The 13,648-nt window shown below is 38.1% G+C and overlaps 1 protein-coding gene across 1 annotated transcript in view; it reads right to left on the bottom strand.

Annotated features, from left to right (window-relative positions):
• Positions 1–2,962: 2,962 nt before the first annotated feature.
• The window catches only part of LAMA4 (laminin subunit alpha 4), a 96,504-nt gene continuing 85,818 nt past the window's right edge, over positions 2,963–13,648 (bottom strand). The window contains exons 32-38 of the mRNA XM_059842260.1: positions 12,800–12,989; positions 11,821–11,976; positions 10,836–10,995; positions 9,708–9,838; positions 6,851–6,944; positions 5,749–5,868; positions 2,963–4,331 (exon numbers count right to left, since the gene is read on the bottom strand). Coding sequence (XP_059698243.1) covers positions 4,186–4,331; positions 5,749–5,868; positions 6,851–6,944; positions 9,708–9,838; positions 10,836–10,995; positions 11,821–11,976; positions 12,800–12,989 — 997 coding nt within the window. The 3' untranslated portion in view covers positions 2,963–4,185. The remainder of the gene's footprint in view (positions 4,332–5,748; positions 5,869–6,850; positions 6,945–9,707; positions 9,839–10,835; positions 10,996–11,820; positions 11,977–12,799; positions 12,990–13,648) is intronic.

The following is a 13,648-nucleotide window of genomic DNA, read 5'->3' as shown; positions in this document are numbered from 1 at the left end:
GAATATGCTCAGATGTTTAATGAAACAGTCAGCTCAACTCTGTGAAAGAAATAATCACACACATGACTTTCTGTTTTGTTAGTAAAAAATGCATGAATCGATATAGGTCTCCTTGGAGACACTTTTGTCTATGTTAATAATTTAATCAACAGACTTACGGTAATATGTGTTTCTTACCCTTAATTTCTAGGTAACATTTTGCTGGTGTGTCATACAGGAATGGTGTTCCACACCTTTGGGCCACAAATTGAATAATTGTATAAATAACTTGTGTTTTTTGTAGAAGTGAATCTCCATGGACCACAGTGAATCTGTGAATAACCCTTAAATAACACACTGTAACAAGAGCCAAAAGTGTATCACGAGTTAAATATGTGTGCTATGCTTTTAGCATCTTTTTAATAAGTCATTTGTCTATTTAGGCCACATGCTGCTGTAGGGAGAATACACTGAAATTTGAACTAATGTTATCCTTTGACTTATATTGTGACTTAGTTCACATATGAAGGCTTGTTGGTTTTAATTTTGATTTTTTTTCTATTTTTTGTTTGTTTGAGTCTTTTTAAATTCAGAATTGTTGTATTTTGGGAAATTACTGTCAGGCTTGTAACACTTCATCTTTCATTTTTTTGTTTAGGCTGTTGTCCATACCCTGGATTCTTGAGGAGGAGGGTATTCTCTACAAATCTTGTGATGTAAGAGATAGAGGGGGCCGAGATCCCATTTAAATCCTCTATTTTGGAGCAATTTCCTGAGCCTTTGATCTTGAAATTGGTTTCTTTATTGCATAGTCATGCAAATGTCCAATTTCAGAATATTTTGGGATACAATAACAGTGTAGTTGCAGCCCTGATTTAGATAATGGCTATAACAACACTTATTAAAACCTGGAAGGTGCCAGAGAAAAGTTATAATCTACTTAGAGTCAGTGCTCATTTCTTGTAAGCTTTCTGCAAAATTTAGATAGTTATATTCATGTTAAAAATGGAAATGGACAATCTGACAATGTAGCTCAGAACTTGAAGGTTTTTCTCAAATCTTTGTAGATGAAGGGTTTTGTACTTTGAAGGTATAATTTTTAAGATAGGTACAGGAGACAAATTGAATTCTGGGAAGATTTTTGCTTAGGCAGTTGCCTTCTCTTAAACATCAGCAGCCCTTAAAATGAATGCAGAGGTATGTGCAGCATAATGCATCACAGACTGGCTTTCTTTGGCACATATGAAATGGTAATGTTAAAGGTCTACGTGGATGTTGGGGGCAGGGAAATTTACATTATTTTCTGCTCTCTCCTGAGTCTGCAAGTATCCTCTGGTTTATAGTGTTTTTCTTTGGAAACCCTATTCTGCAGAGGGAAGACCCACACCTCTGAAGCCTAGAAGGGAAAATTGATGAAGACGCCCTCCAAAATAGTGCTGTGTTTGATTAGCTGGTGATATAGTAAAGAGAAGTAAATTGAATAGTAGCAGTTTATGAATTTAAATTGCTTTTTATTCACATACTGTTTTAGTGTATTTTTAGTTTTCCATATATAAAATATGCAAAGGACTGATTAAATCAGAAAACTCATTCTTATACATAAATCCACAGAACAAAACCAAATCACATTGCAGCAAATATGGCTAAGAGAAATATTGTTAATCACAGAGCTTGGATGGGGATATGAGAAAATATGCTTTGGTTTGAAGTAGGTGTGAGACAGAAAAACATTCTGAGCATGTGTGTACCAGTTAACATACAATGCTCCACTTAATACCAGCATTCACTAAACTCTGGTGCTCTTTGGGGCCACAAGCATTTGCTATTCCTGGCTATCTCTGCTGAGCAGCTGCAGGCAACTCAAAAGGAATTTCAGTAATCCTTGTAACCAACCTATCTAAGCAGGGAATCTGCTGTTCTTTTCTCTCCAGCAACAGGGTCCTGGAGACCAGGGCCTGAGGAAGCTTAGCTCAGGTTGTGGTGTCATGAGCTTTTTTGAGCTAATCTAACAACTCACTGGCACTGGGAGGAGAGAGACTTCCTTTCTTACCCCTGCTCCTAGCTGTACAGCTCTGACACCACCCATGGCCTCTGTAACCACTGGGAACCCAGCTCACTGATCTGAGGACATTTGCCCTCAACACCAAAAAGAAAATATTCCTGAAGCAAAAGCCCTAAATTTTCTGTTCCATTTCTGGGTAGTAGCTGGGAGCAGAAAAAGATGAGCAAGGATACTGGTTTTGGTGCCTGAGACAAAGATGGCATTTGAAGGCAACTGGATTTAGAGATCCATGCCTGAACCAGAGAGACTTCAGAGGGATACTCTTACTGTTTGCTTCTCAAGTATGAGCAGTGGGCTTTGGAGTGAGGAAAAGAAGGGTCTGTTTATCACTCCCCTGTAATCTTGGAGTTGGAAAGGGAATCAGTCCTTGGAGCATATTGCCTGAGAGCTGCAGGGAAGGGAAAAGGGGACATGTTCAGGAGAAGACAAGCAGAAGAGGAATGGGGCTGAAAGTATGAGCAGAGCTGACAGGGCTGGTGACAGGAGAGGCAGTGGCTACTGGACCCACACTATGTTGTTCCTTTATCACCCAACACTGGACTCTAGAAGCAAGTGGAGAGTCTGTGATGGGGTCCCAGCTGCTGGAGATTTCCTGTGCCTGTGTATCTAGAGGTTGCAGTTCTTTATCCAGAGTAAGCCAAGTCTGCTGCAGTGTGTCAAAACTCTTTTTTCACCCTACTGAGAGTAATAGGGAAGCTGCTGATTTGTGCTTACATATGTATCTTATTCTGGTGGTTCTTCCATCTCTCCATGCTTTCAAGATCTTTGGATTCCTGTTTTCATTTGTGTGTTTTCCAGATGAATTCTTACTAATTTTTAGTCTCTCGGGTGTTGTTCTATATTTTTGCATTCCATAGTTTCCTGCTTTGCAGCTGGTCATGTTTTGAATTGGTTCCAACAATAATTTGCTCAGCAACCATAAAACTTTCATTACTTTATTCTTTATTACATTACTTTATACTTCAAAGAAAAGAAAGCTAAATGGCTTTGATTCCTTGTAGGTGATGATTGAAGGGACTAAGATTTGCAAGTGACTTGTGTCTGTTTGGTGTGCAAGCCTACTTTGAGTTGAACCCTACTATTAACTTCCATCTACTTTCTATGGTTATAACATAGCTCAGATTTGCAGCCCTTTGCCTTCTGTTTACATCTTCCTGTTTCACTCTTGGTTCCTCTGCAGCAGCATGTCTTCTGAAGGAACCTGTTCCTTGTTTGAGGATTTCTACTGTAAATTGAAGTCCTGCAGGAGTCTCACGGGGAAGTGATGTTTTTGTATGATAAGGGAGTCACCTGAAACTGTGACTGTGATTCTGCGTTCTACGCTTCATGTTTACTTGTGTAACATTAGTGCAAATGAGATCACAATGAGATTGTGAATTTAGTGCTGTGTTTGTATGTAAGTGCATTTAAAAATTCAGAGAAAAAACTTGAAATTTAAAATTGTCTCTAAGGCAAGCATTACTCTAAAATTACCTAGTTTAGGTAAATGAGTCTATATATAAAGCATCTGTCTTAAAAGATATACATCCTCTCTTCATACTGTGCTAGAACACATCCATGAAGTCTAGAAGTGGAATAAAATTTTTAATTTTTCATTGTTTGTAAGCTTACATAATTAGTATACTCTCTTCCCCCCATTTTATTTGAGGAATATATAAATGAGTTGAATGGAAAATTAAAAATATACAGTAAGATCTTTTTACAGTATTTGCGATGTAAATCTATTATCTAGCTTTATTCTTTAATGTGCATTAGCAGATCTTTTTCTGTGGAACAAAGGGTGACTAAGATATGAAATGAGATTATATAGATGATCTATTTTGAAAGTAACATATTTAATATAATTTTAATTTATTTTATAATCTCATATTTTCATGTAACAGACTGGCCACACGTACACTATAAGAAATGGTAAAGCTCACTCTTGTGGTATGTTAAGAGAAGTGCAGAAGCAACAGCTTTTATTCTTCAGTGATTTTTGTTTGCATGTAAATATTAGAAGTGACCCCCCCCCCCCCCCTTCCTGCTTTCTCTAGATGTGGCTGTGATATTTTCATTCTTCTTGTCTTGCTGGACATGGTTTCTTTTGTTCTATTTTTCTTGCTGTGGTCTAAGGAACTTTTCAAAATTGATGCAGTGCACTATCAGGCTGCTGGACAGGTATTAATGCTTACAGCACCACTAACCAAAGCTGCTTTACTAAAACTCACTGGCTTTTCATCAATCATGAAGTTACGAATGCAGCCAATGAAGGAATTGCGTGTAGTCAGGCTTGATGTTAGCAGAGACTCTGGAAAAAGAAGATCAAAAAAATTAAATAAGTAAAAGTTTAGAGCTCATGACGGGCAAAATAATCAGTTTGGCAACAGAACTTTGCTACTAAGTGCAGCTCTTCTGAATCTTCTTTTAAAATGTTTGGCCTACTGCCAGTGTCCTAGAAGCCATTAAAGAAAAGTTAGTTATCTACAGTTATGTGAAACTCTTGATGCTATATTAGCAATAGAAACACAATTTTCCATTTTTTGAGAACTACATTTTCTTTTAAGTAACAGGGTAGATGAGTCCCAGTGTCTGTTTTTGTAATTTAACATCACATGTATTGTAATCTGTGTCTGATTTGTTAGTTTGCCTTCAGTTGGCTGTATCTGCATGGCATTATTTAGTATTGTATCTTTTATGTTGTTGTGAAGTTCTGTGTAAGAGTTTCCTGTGCCAGGCAGATAATAGCATTATAGAGCCAGTGTATGGCATTGCTTTAGTATTCTATAATTAATGTAGAAATAGAGGCTCTATTATGAAGCAGAACAGCATTTGCAATTACCCCTTTATATTACCTCTCTGGGAAGAGTTCTGTCCTAATAAAATTCCAGTTTGGATTTAAAGAGTGAGCAGGCATCTGTGCATAGATTTTATTATTCCTTTAGGCTCATTTTACCTCCTGGTAGCGTGGGATGGATGTGAACACCACGCACTCAAGCCAGTAATCCAAGATAAGCATTATAATGAATTTTGTATTTAGAACTGTTAATGATTGACATGCAAGGCTCAGAGAAATAATGCTGCATGTTTTCACTGAGAAATGTACGGGAGTTGACTTAAAAATTGGATCACATAGTGTTGATTACAGTTTGTATATGAACCCCAACAGAGTAGCTCTGTCTGTTGAATAAGGGAAGGAAATGTAGTAATCTTGGCCCATGCTACACAGATGGTCTGTGAGTCACAAATACACAGCAGCAGAAATCTGTCTAACAGAAACCCCTAGAAAGAAAAAGAATCTCCATCTTGTGTTCAAAGATGCCATTGCTTGAAGACGAAGAAAGAAGCCTACCAGCAACTAAACCTTGGGACTCCAGTTACAGTGAATTTCCAATCCCATAAATAAATAAATCACTTCTTAAAAAAAGAGTTAGCCCACATGGGAAGGAAAAAAAGAAAAAAAAAAGAAATTTTGTTTGTTGTTGGCTGACTTCTCTAGTGAATCCATACCTTGCCCTCCAGCAGCTGTGAATGTTTTAATTTCAGTGAAGCAGCACATCTTTTTCTTTGAGAACATGAGGCAGAACATTTATGATCAGCTCTTGAACCTTTGAATTTTACCAGGTTGTTCACATATTTTGTTCTTTTTTGAGATTAAAACTTAGTCTTTCTCTGGAAACAGGGCTGAAATCTCAGAACAATGTACCACAAAGATACCGAAAACGTACCTGGTACACCTCCAATAAACACTGGCTCCCTGTGGTCCATTGCCTTTGGATTTAGCGGCCCTACCACATGGTTGACTTCAGAGTCTACGTCCAGCTGCACCACATTTGCGTCTCTAATAACTGAAAGGAGAAGGAACAGGGATCAGCAAGAAGTCTGAAATGAGTCTTTTACGACAGACAGGAGTTATCTCTTTGGTGTGAGTAGCTGATTTTGTGTTTGCTAGATTGGGTGTGAGCCATCAGTGACTGTGAGTGGATTCTGGCATACAGCAGGACTGATGGTAGATACAGAGGGAGCAAGGGTGCTTTTGAGTGGGGCTCTTGATGCCTGGTGGCATTGTTTAGGTTCCAGGTTATGAGCATACAATGGCTTGTGGCTTTAAAAAAACTGTTGCCCAATCACTCCCAATTAGGGATATATTAGAATGCAGTGAGGCTTCTCCCTCACTGTGTGCCTGAATTTCCTTCAGAAGGGAAACAGAATGCTTGTGGAAAGGGTGCAGACTCAGATCACTTCTGCAGTGATAGTGGAAGACATTCTAAGTCCACATCTAGACAGGAAGATGAGGTGGTTCAAAGTACCCAGGAAGTGCTTTTTGACTTTCAAAACCAGGAAAGAAGGAGGACTGTCTGGCACAGAGGCAAAATCCCAGCTGTAGACATCTCTCTATCGTGAGCAAAAGGTTCCCCACATCTGTCTTGTTATTTGACTTTAAAGGGCAGCATATACTTGTACCTAAATCTCTCAATTTATTTAACCTCTAACTGGGAAAGGAAGACTGTAATCTGGTATATGAATTAGTAAAGGTAGCCAGAATTTCCGATAGGCTGCTTTCTGTTCTTTGAACAGGGAGCTTCCATCTTTGTTTGGTTTTCCTATCTTTGTAGGAACCCGTGCTTGTCTTCCCAGGAAGCCCTACAGTTCTATGTCTGAGGTATGACTATGACTGTGTCTTTCACACAAACTTGGGTCTTGGCAGGTGAAAAAGAAGAACTGAAAATACTTCTGCATTGCCAGTGCTCTAGCTCGTGGAGATGGATATCTAGGGACAAAGGGACGGGCTTTGTTACCTTAATTAGAGGAAAATCACCTTTTACTGACCTGCAATTCGATGCCACCTGCCGTCGCAGAGACTCTGTTTCAGTGTCACTGAAGTTGAAAAATCCCTGATTCCATTATTCAGTTTCACAGTAACCTGAGGGAAAATGTAATCATCACTGTAAACCCCCTCCTTTTCTCTTTTTACCTTCTGTTTTAATAATATTGTATTCCCCACTCAAAACATGTCAAATATCCAAGAGAAAGGAAAACACGGCTTCATTAAATTCTTCAAAAAAAAGTACCTTTTAAATCCAAATTTAAGTTGTTTTGTTTTTTTGTTTGTCTGCTTTGTTTTTTTTTTTTTTTTTTTTTTTGGTGTTTTTTTTTAACTGTTCAGATTCAATGGTTCTGAGACACTCCTAATTATCTCAAGGAAGAGTTCAAGAAAAGATTTAAAAAGAAGAGCTAATTTCACTCATTTACTAGTACCTCTACTCTATAATTTCCTCTGTGATAAATTAGTGTTTAGAGGCATCAGATGATGTTTTTGGCATCTTGCTAGCCACTTAATAAGGAAAACATGAAAACCCAAGTATAAACAAGTGGAAAAGATATGAGAAAGGAAGAGACAGAAAAATAAAGTATTACTTTTAAGTTACTTATTCAAGCTTACCAGTAAGTCCCTGGCAGAGCTAGAAGGTGAACATAATTCTGAATTTTGCACCTCTGTTTTAGTTAATGGATTAATATCTTTTTTCATGGAAATGGTGCAGTAGCAGCAAAACAGCGCTGTGCCCTTGTTGTGGGACATGAGATTCCTAGTGGTGATTGCCAGAGAATTCCAAACTCTGAGCCCAACCACTCAGGTTTTTCAAATGCTGAAGTTGTTCCTGATTATGCTGACTCTATGCTGACTGAAAATCACAGAATCATAGAATGGTTTGGATTGGAAGGGGCCTTAAAAATCATCTTGTTCCAACCCTCCCCCCCCCGCCATGGACAGTAGCACTTTTCATAAGATTGGGTTGCTCAGTAGCATCAAACCTGGCCTTCAACATTTCATGGGATGGGGCAGCCACAGGTTTTCTGGGCAACCTGTTCCAGCCTCACCACCCTCACAGCAAAGAATTTCTTCCTAATATCTAATCTAACTTTACTGTCAGTTTGAAGCCATTCCTCCTTGTCCTGTCTCTGCATGCCCTTGTAAATAGTCTCTCACAATGAAACAACTTATTTTTAATTCTAGAGGGTTTTGATACAGTTGTAACCAAAACATATTAATTTTTTTTCCAGAAGGGCACCAACAAACACAATTAAAATGATCCTCATGTTCTATTTTATCCACCCTTAGACAAAATGTATAGATTGAAGCAAATAAAGAATCACAGGAGAAAGTGACTCCTTAATAAATCACCCAGACAAGTTGTACTGATAGAAATGTGTACATTTAAAAAATGAATTATAGTTGCTGATCTTATTTGTTCAGCAAAATGGTTTTCACAAAACAGGTCTTTTGTAATGCATTCAGAGAGAGCAGATAATTAATTCTAAAGACACACTGATCCTTACTAAGAAGGTACTGAACTGCTGCAGTGACAAGCAGAGAAAAGCTGCTTTTCCAGAGTGAATTTTGTTTATAAATTGCATATGCGTTATACAGGAAGTGAGGTGGGAAGTAAGTGAAGCAGCACCTTTTGTTAGACCAGTTGGTACAGTTGGGAAAACCAGAAAAATTATTGGACATGCAGAACATTGGTTAGAACTTGACATAAGAAGTGCTATACTGGACCGGCTCTATATAGACTCAGCTTTTGGGTGTGGCATGACACATATCAGCACAATGTACTTAAGAATTTCTCTGTTTGTTCACTAGATACAGGGGTAAGAATGGGCTTCATCTTACCTAATCAGCTGTCAAAAGTTAGGTGCCTGACTGAAGCACCTGTTCTCTCTATAGCCAAAATAGAAAAATAATCTCTGAATAACAGCTCATTTAGTCACCTAATTAGACACCTGCTTTAGGATAGGATGAATCATGATGTTTAACTGTTTACTCAGTCACTCTGTTGTAGGTATCTGCTGTAGCTGGAGAAGAGGTGAGAGTGTTTCCTCAGATGTTGCATTTCTAACTGAGGTACAGCCAGCCCCAGTTAAATACCCTTCCACTTTGATTGACAGGTGCACATCAGTGATTGAAGAATGTCCGCACTGCTTAGTCTCTTGACTGGGCCCTGAGTTTCTCTTCTTCAGGAAAGACCAAAAAAGTGCCAAGATTTCCTGTGCTCTAAATCTTTGCTTGTGTTGTTCACCTAAGACTGAAATTTATTACTGTAGGTGTGCAGTGCATAGCCTGAAGAGATCCAGATTTTATCAATGAACACAATAAAAAATAGCAATAGCAACAACTGTCTGGTGGGTTAATTTCAAACCTCTCTCCTTCGTTTGAAATCCAGAGCCTGTAGAAACCAGGCCAACAGACAGTCAGAATTTTCCTTTCCCTCACTCTTTCCATCACACATATATCTGATAAAGAAAGAAGAGACTGAGTGTAACTCAGACTATTTTTTAAGAAATAAGAAATAAAAAAAATGTTGATAGTTACCTTACTTGTAACTGTGATACATTTTTAATGTGTGGGTAAAGGAGCAGTGCCAAATAGTGCTTTTGCTTCTTTTCAGCTCACAGCAAAATATTTATGGCTTTTATTAGTAAAGTGATCTGAACTTGTGTCAGGTGTTGATTTTAGTATTTTAAAACAAATATTTGGTTTGGCTAATCTAGGCTGTTATTATATTTAGGGGAGAAGTAAGAATCAGTTAATGGCAAATTCATAAGACAAAATCTGCATGCATCGAAGCCCAAGAAAGTGGAAGAGAAACCAGTAAAGGCAGTGGAAGAGATGAGACCTTCTTTATACCTGTCCATTTCTCATGTGCATATTCAGGTACTCTCCATTCACGCTGTGACCATGCAGTAGGATTCCTGAGCTGCTTCGGGGACGTATTTCAAAAACAACTTCAAATTTCAGGCCTAAACTGAAGGATTCATCTGTGAAGTAAAAAGAATAACATTCTTTTTGTACTGAGTTAGTGATGAAATTGGACATTTATTCAAAGTCAAAGTAGAACATCAGAGGATGGATTTTGTTTGTTCTTAAAACTATTGAAATGTGAGATAGCATGATGTGGTGTCAATGACCCATTTCAACTTCTGTTTTGGTTGTGTTTGCTTGGAGTACTAATAAAGGTTTATTTACTTTTCTCATTATTTAAAAACTGTATTTTGTTTAAAAATGTTTCTTAGCAATGAAATGGATAACAGAAAGTAAATGGTCTGTATTTTTTGGCAGTTTCTTATTGTGCAATTTCCTAGACACTCAGCAGTCATTATTGAGTGAGTGGGAGTTCACTTGAGCTTTGATGATTCAGTAGAAGAAACTCCCTTTTTCAAACTGGTTACAGGCCAGAGAGCAAATTAGAAACATTAGTCTGATTCTTCTTGGTGCTGCCAGTGAATAGGGTTTTGCAGTTTCCTTTCTTGTTCAGATCAGAGCCTATGTGACTGAAACACCCTTCTAAAACTCTTCCTGGAACGCAGTAGGCCTAAATGACAGAATAGATATGTTCTGTCATGCTGTTCTGTGTCAAGACATGCCAAAAGCCTTTCTGCAGGATTTTTTATTTACATGTTAATTAAAAAAATAAGGGATGACCATTTGATGGGGTACTTGGTCTTGGCCATGTTGACTTCTATGCTAATTTTTAACATATTATGGTCTGTTCCCTCATTAAAATTATTCCCTTATTAAATTATTATTTGAAACACATACATACATACAGATGTGTTTATTTAACAACATTTAAGTTTCACAGCGACATTGTGACCTTTCAATATAATCTGCTTAGCACAATAGTGATCTGTTTCTGATAATCCTTACAGCTCACAGCCTTGGAAATTACCACACTCTTTAGTGAAAAATGCCATTCTGAAGCACAGTGAATACCACAGTCCTATTTTGGGATACATTTGGTTAGGAATATATTACCAAGGACGACATATCCTCCTTCTGATGAAAAGTATGTTCCTGCTTCTGATGGGCCTTCAAAGCAAGGTGTTACACTAAATGTCTGTGAAGCTGAAGTAAGTGATCTTCCATTGAGCTGTAAGTTGCTGAGACAACCACTAAAGCTGTAGACAGAGTTAATCTGAGGAGTAGAAAAAACCTTGATTAGTAAATAAACTGCTTCTGGAAGGAAATAGATTCTTCTGTCCTTATTTTTACTTGTTTATAAGCCCTAAGGCTGTGATTGTCTGGCACATCAGTTTTGAACTAAAAACAATTCCAGAGAAGGGAAGCAGGAAAAATGGTTCTCATGGCCTCTCATGTATTTTTGATGACTTCAAGGGAATTCCAGCTTGTGTTTCTCAGCCCTTACTGAACTGTGAGAAACAAAACACAAGTAGGGCAAGGCAGTGCTATACATATACCTCATAGTCTCAAGGCAAGACAGGGGTCTACTTTTTCAGAGAAGTTTATCGATCTTGTTAGGCACATAACACCAAAGATTACCTTGAAAGAGAATATTACGTTCATTTTTGGTTTAACGCTCCTTTCCGTATACTTCAGTACCAAGCTGTAGAACAGAATCCTGACCTCTAGGTATTATCTTAAAACAGAAGTACTAGGAGAAGATCAAAATGTCTCCAAAACTCGTTCTGTCTCTCACACCTCAGGGTGAATCTTGCCTAACATTATTTGTCTCATTTAATTTTGGATGTCACTAGGATTTTTCTGTTCCTCGTGGACCATTGGTTTCCCAGCTGCTGCTGCAAGGCTGTGGAAGCCTTACCCAGCTACCACCAGCCCAGCCCTGTGGAAGCTTTGCTCTATACATGAGCTGAGCTGTCTGCTCCTTAGCAGGACGAGGGTCAGGGTCTTAATAAGATTTTGTCTGATCTCATCCCTACAGTCAACTTTTGTATTAACTTTACACAGAGGTATGGGGTCTCTACATAGAGGTCTGCTTTACCTGGATGTTTTTTACAGCTTTTCCGGGAGCTACACCTCCAATATAGAGTGGTTCAGTGACTTGCCAACTATTCACATTCCCATCAAAAGATTCTTCTAGTACTCGGAGACCATCGATTATCAAGCGACCAATATTTTTGCCTCTAATAAATATCACCTAGGAAGGGAAGAAAAAAATGTGGAAGATTACTTCCATCTGTTAATGGATCACTGTTGTGCAGTGGAAGATGAGACATTTGAGAAGAAAAGTGTGTGAGCGATACTCTACAAGGCTGTTTTGCTAACTGCCAGTATTCTTTGCTGGACAACCCTCATTTTTCACATTCATATGAAGGCTAGATAGTAAAACTGCTGCCTCTCTTACATATTGGTGTACAAGGCAGAGGTAACTAAGGTGTCATAAGGTCTACTGAGATCTACCTATCACTGTTAGCATTTTCACAGTCATCATTCATTTTATGGTATGGATTCATCCAACCTGCTTTAAACACTTAAGTGCCAGAGTCAGTGGTTTAGTAGCTGTAGATTTTCTCTGTAGTTAATGAGGAGAGATACCTACAGGGAGAAATTCACCTTGACTCCTAAAATTGTCTTTTTATTTTCGTAGACTACTGAGGTAGCCTAAGACATCTGTACTCCTTTCTTAGGCACTTCAAAGATATTTGCTGAACAAAATTATTCTAGTCTTTCCTTTAATAACTCATTTAACTCTTAATTACCTTACTGCTCTGCTTGTTTCCTTCATTTCTGTTCAGCTGTTAGTGTTGGGAATTGCTGAATTTTTACAACTGACGCACATTCCTGTCCCTAGATAATGACTTATTAAAATGCTGCTTGGAAGATTAAAAATATTTATGGAAGTTTCTCATCATATAGATGTGTTTATGAATACATGAATGAAAACTCCCTGAGCTGTCACATGAGTGTCTTTACTGCATCCTTGACAGCATGTGCCATCATGATTGCTTTCTTCTACTTACATTGTGCCACAGACCATCATTGTATTTCTCTTGGCTCTTAATCCTTATCTTCTGGTGACCCGCATTAAACATAAAAATGAGTCGGCCATGAGCTACGAAAAGCGCCATGAAGTTGGTCTCCTTTTGATCCGAAACGTAGCAAATCATTCCATGAGATGAGTGAGTTTTCAGACTGATAGAGAACTGAGCTCTGGCACATAAAAACACAACATTAACATTAAAGCAGATACTTTTGATTTAAATCAAACATCAGGCAGAGGAAGACTGAGATTTTTCTTTCATCCAAAAAGATATTCTTCTGCTTTATGGAAGTGGTGTTTCTGAGAAACATTCTGTGATGGTTTTTTGAGCAGAACTCAAAGCTGGAGAAAAAGCTGCCTGGTGAGGAACTTTTTTTCAAAAATTAAAATCTCTAGAGTGAATAAGTTCAATGCAGACCACCAAAATCTGACAGTACTTTTCCTTTTATGTTAAACAGCAGGGCTGGGGGAATTTTTAAGTGTGATGGCACGGAGGCCTGATGTTTAATGTTATTCCAGACTTGTCTGAAGATTCTCCTTCCTTGTAGTTCCTTGTGAAGTCCAAGTCAGCATAGGAAGTCATACCATTGTTGGTTTGACACTGTCACAGTGAAAATTTCTTGAGTGATTGCTATTATTACTCATGGTCTGAAACATTCCAAAGCTGTATTGGTTTTAGACAGTGCCAGAACTGATTCCTCCTTCTTCTGATGTCAGGTCTAACCTAGTTTCCATTCTTCGTATTGTCTCAAAAATCTATACATTCCCAATGCCATGTGTGTGTACATTCCACAGACAGTCCCTTGCCAATATTAGTTGTTTTAAAATG

The sequence above is a fragment of the Haemorhous mexicanus genome, chromosome 3 (genome assembly GCF_027477595.1).
Source record: "Haemorhous mexicanus isolate bHaeMex1 chromosome 3, bHaeMex1.pri, whole genome shotgun sequence".
In the NCBI taxonomy this organism is placed as follows: domain Eukaryota; kingdom Metazoa; phylum Chordata; class Aves; order Passeriformes; family Fringillidae; genus Haemorhous; species Haemorhous mexicanus.
The sequence above is the reverse complement of the archived record's forward strand: the minus strand, read 5'-3'. Positions and strand labels throughout refer to the sequence as shown.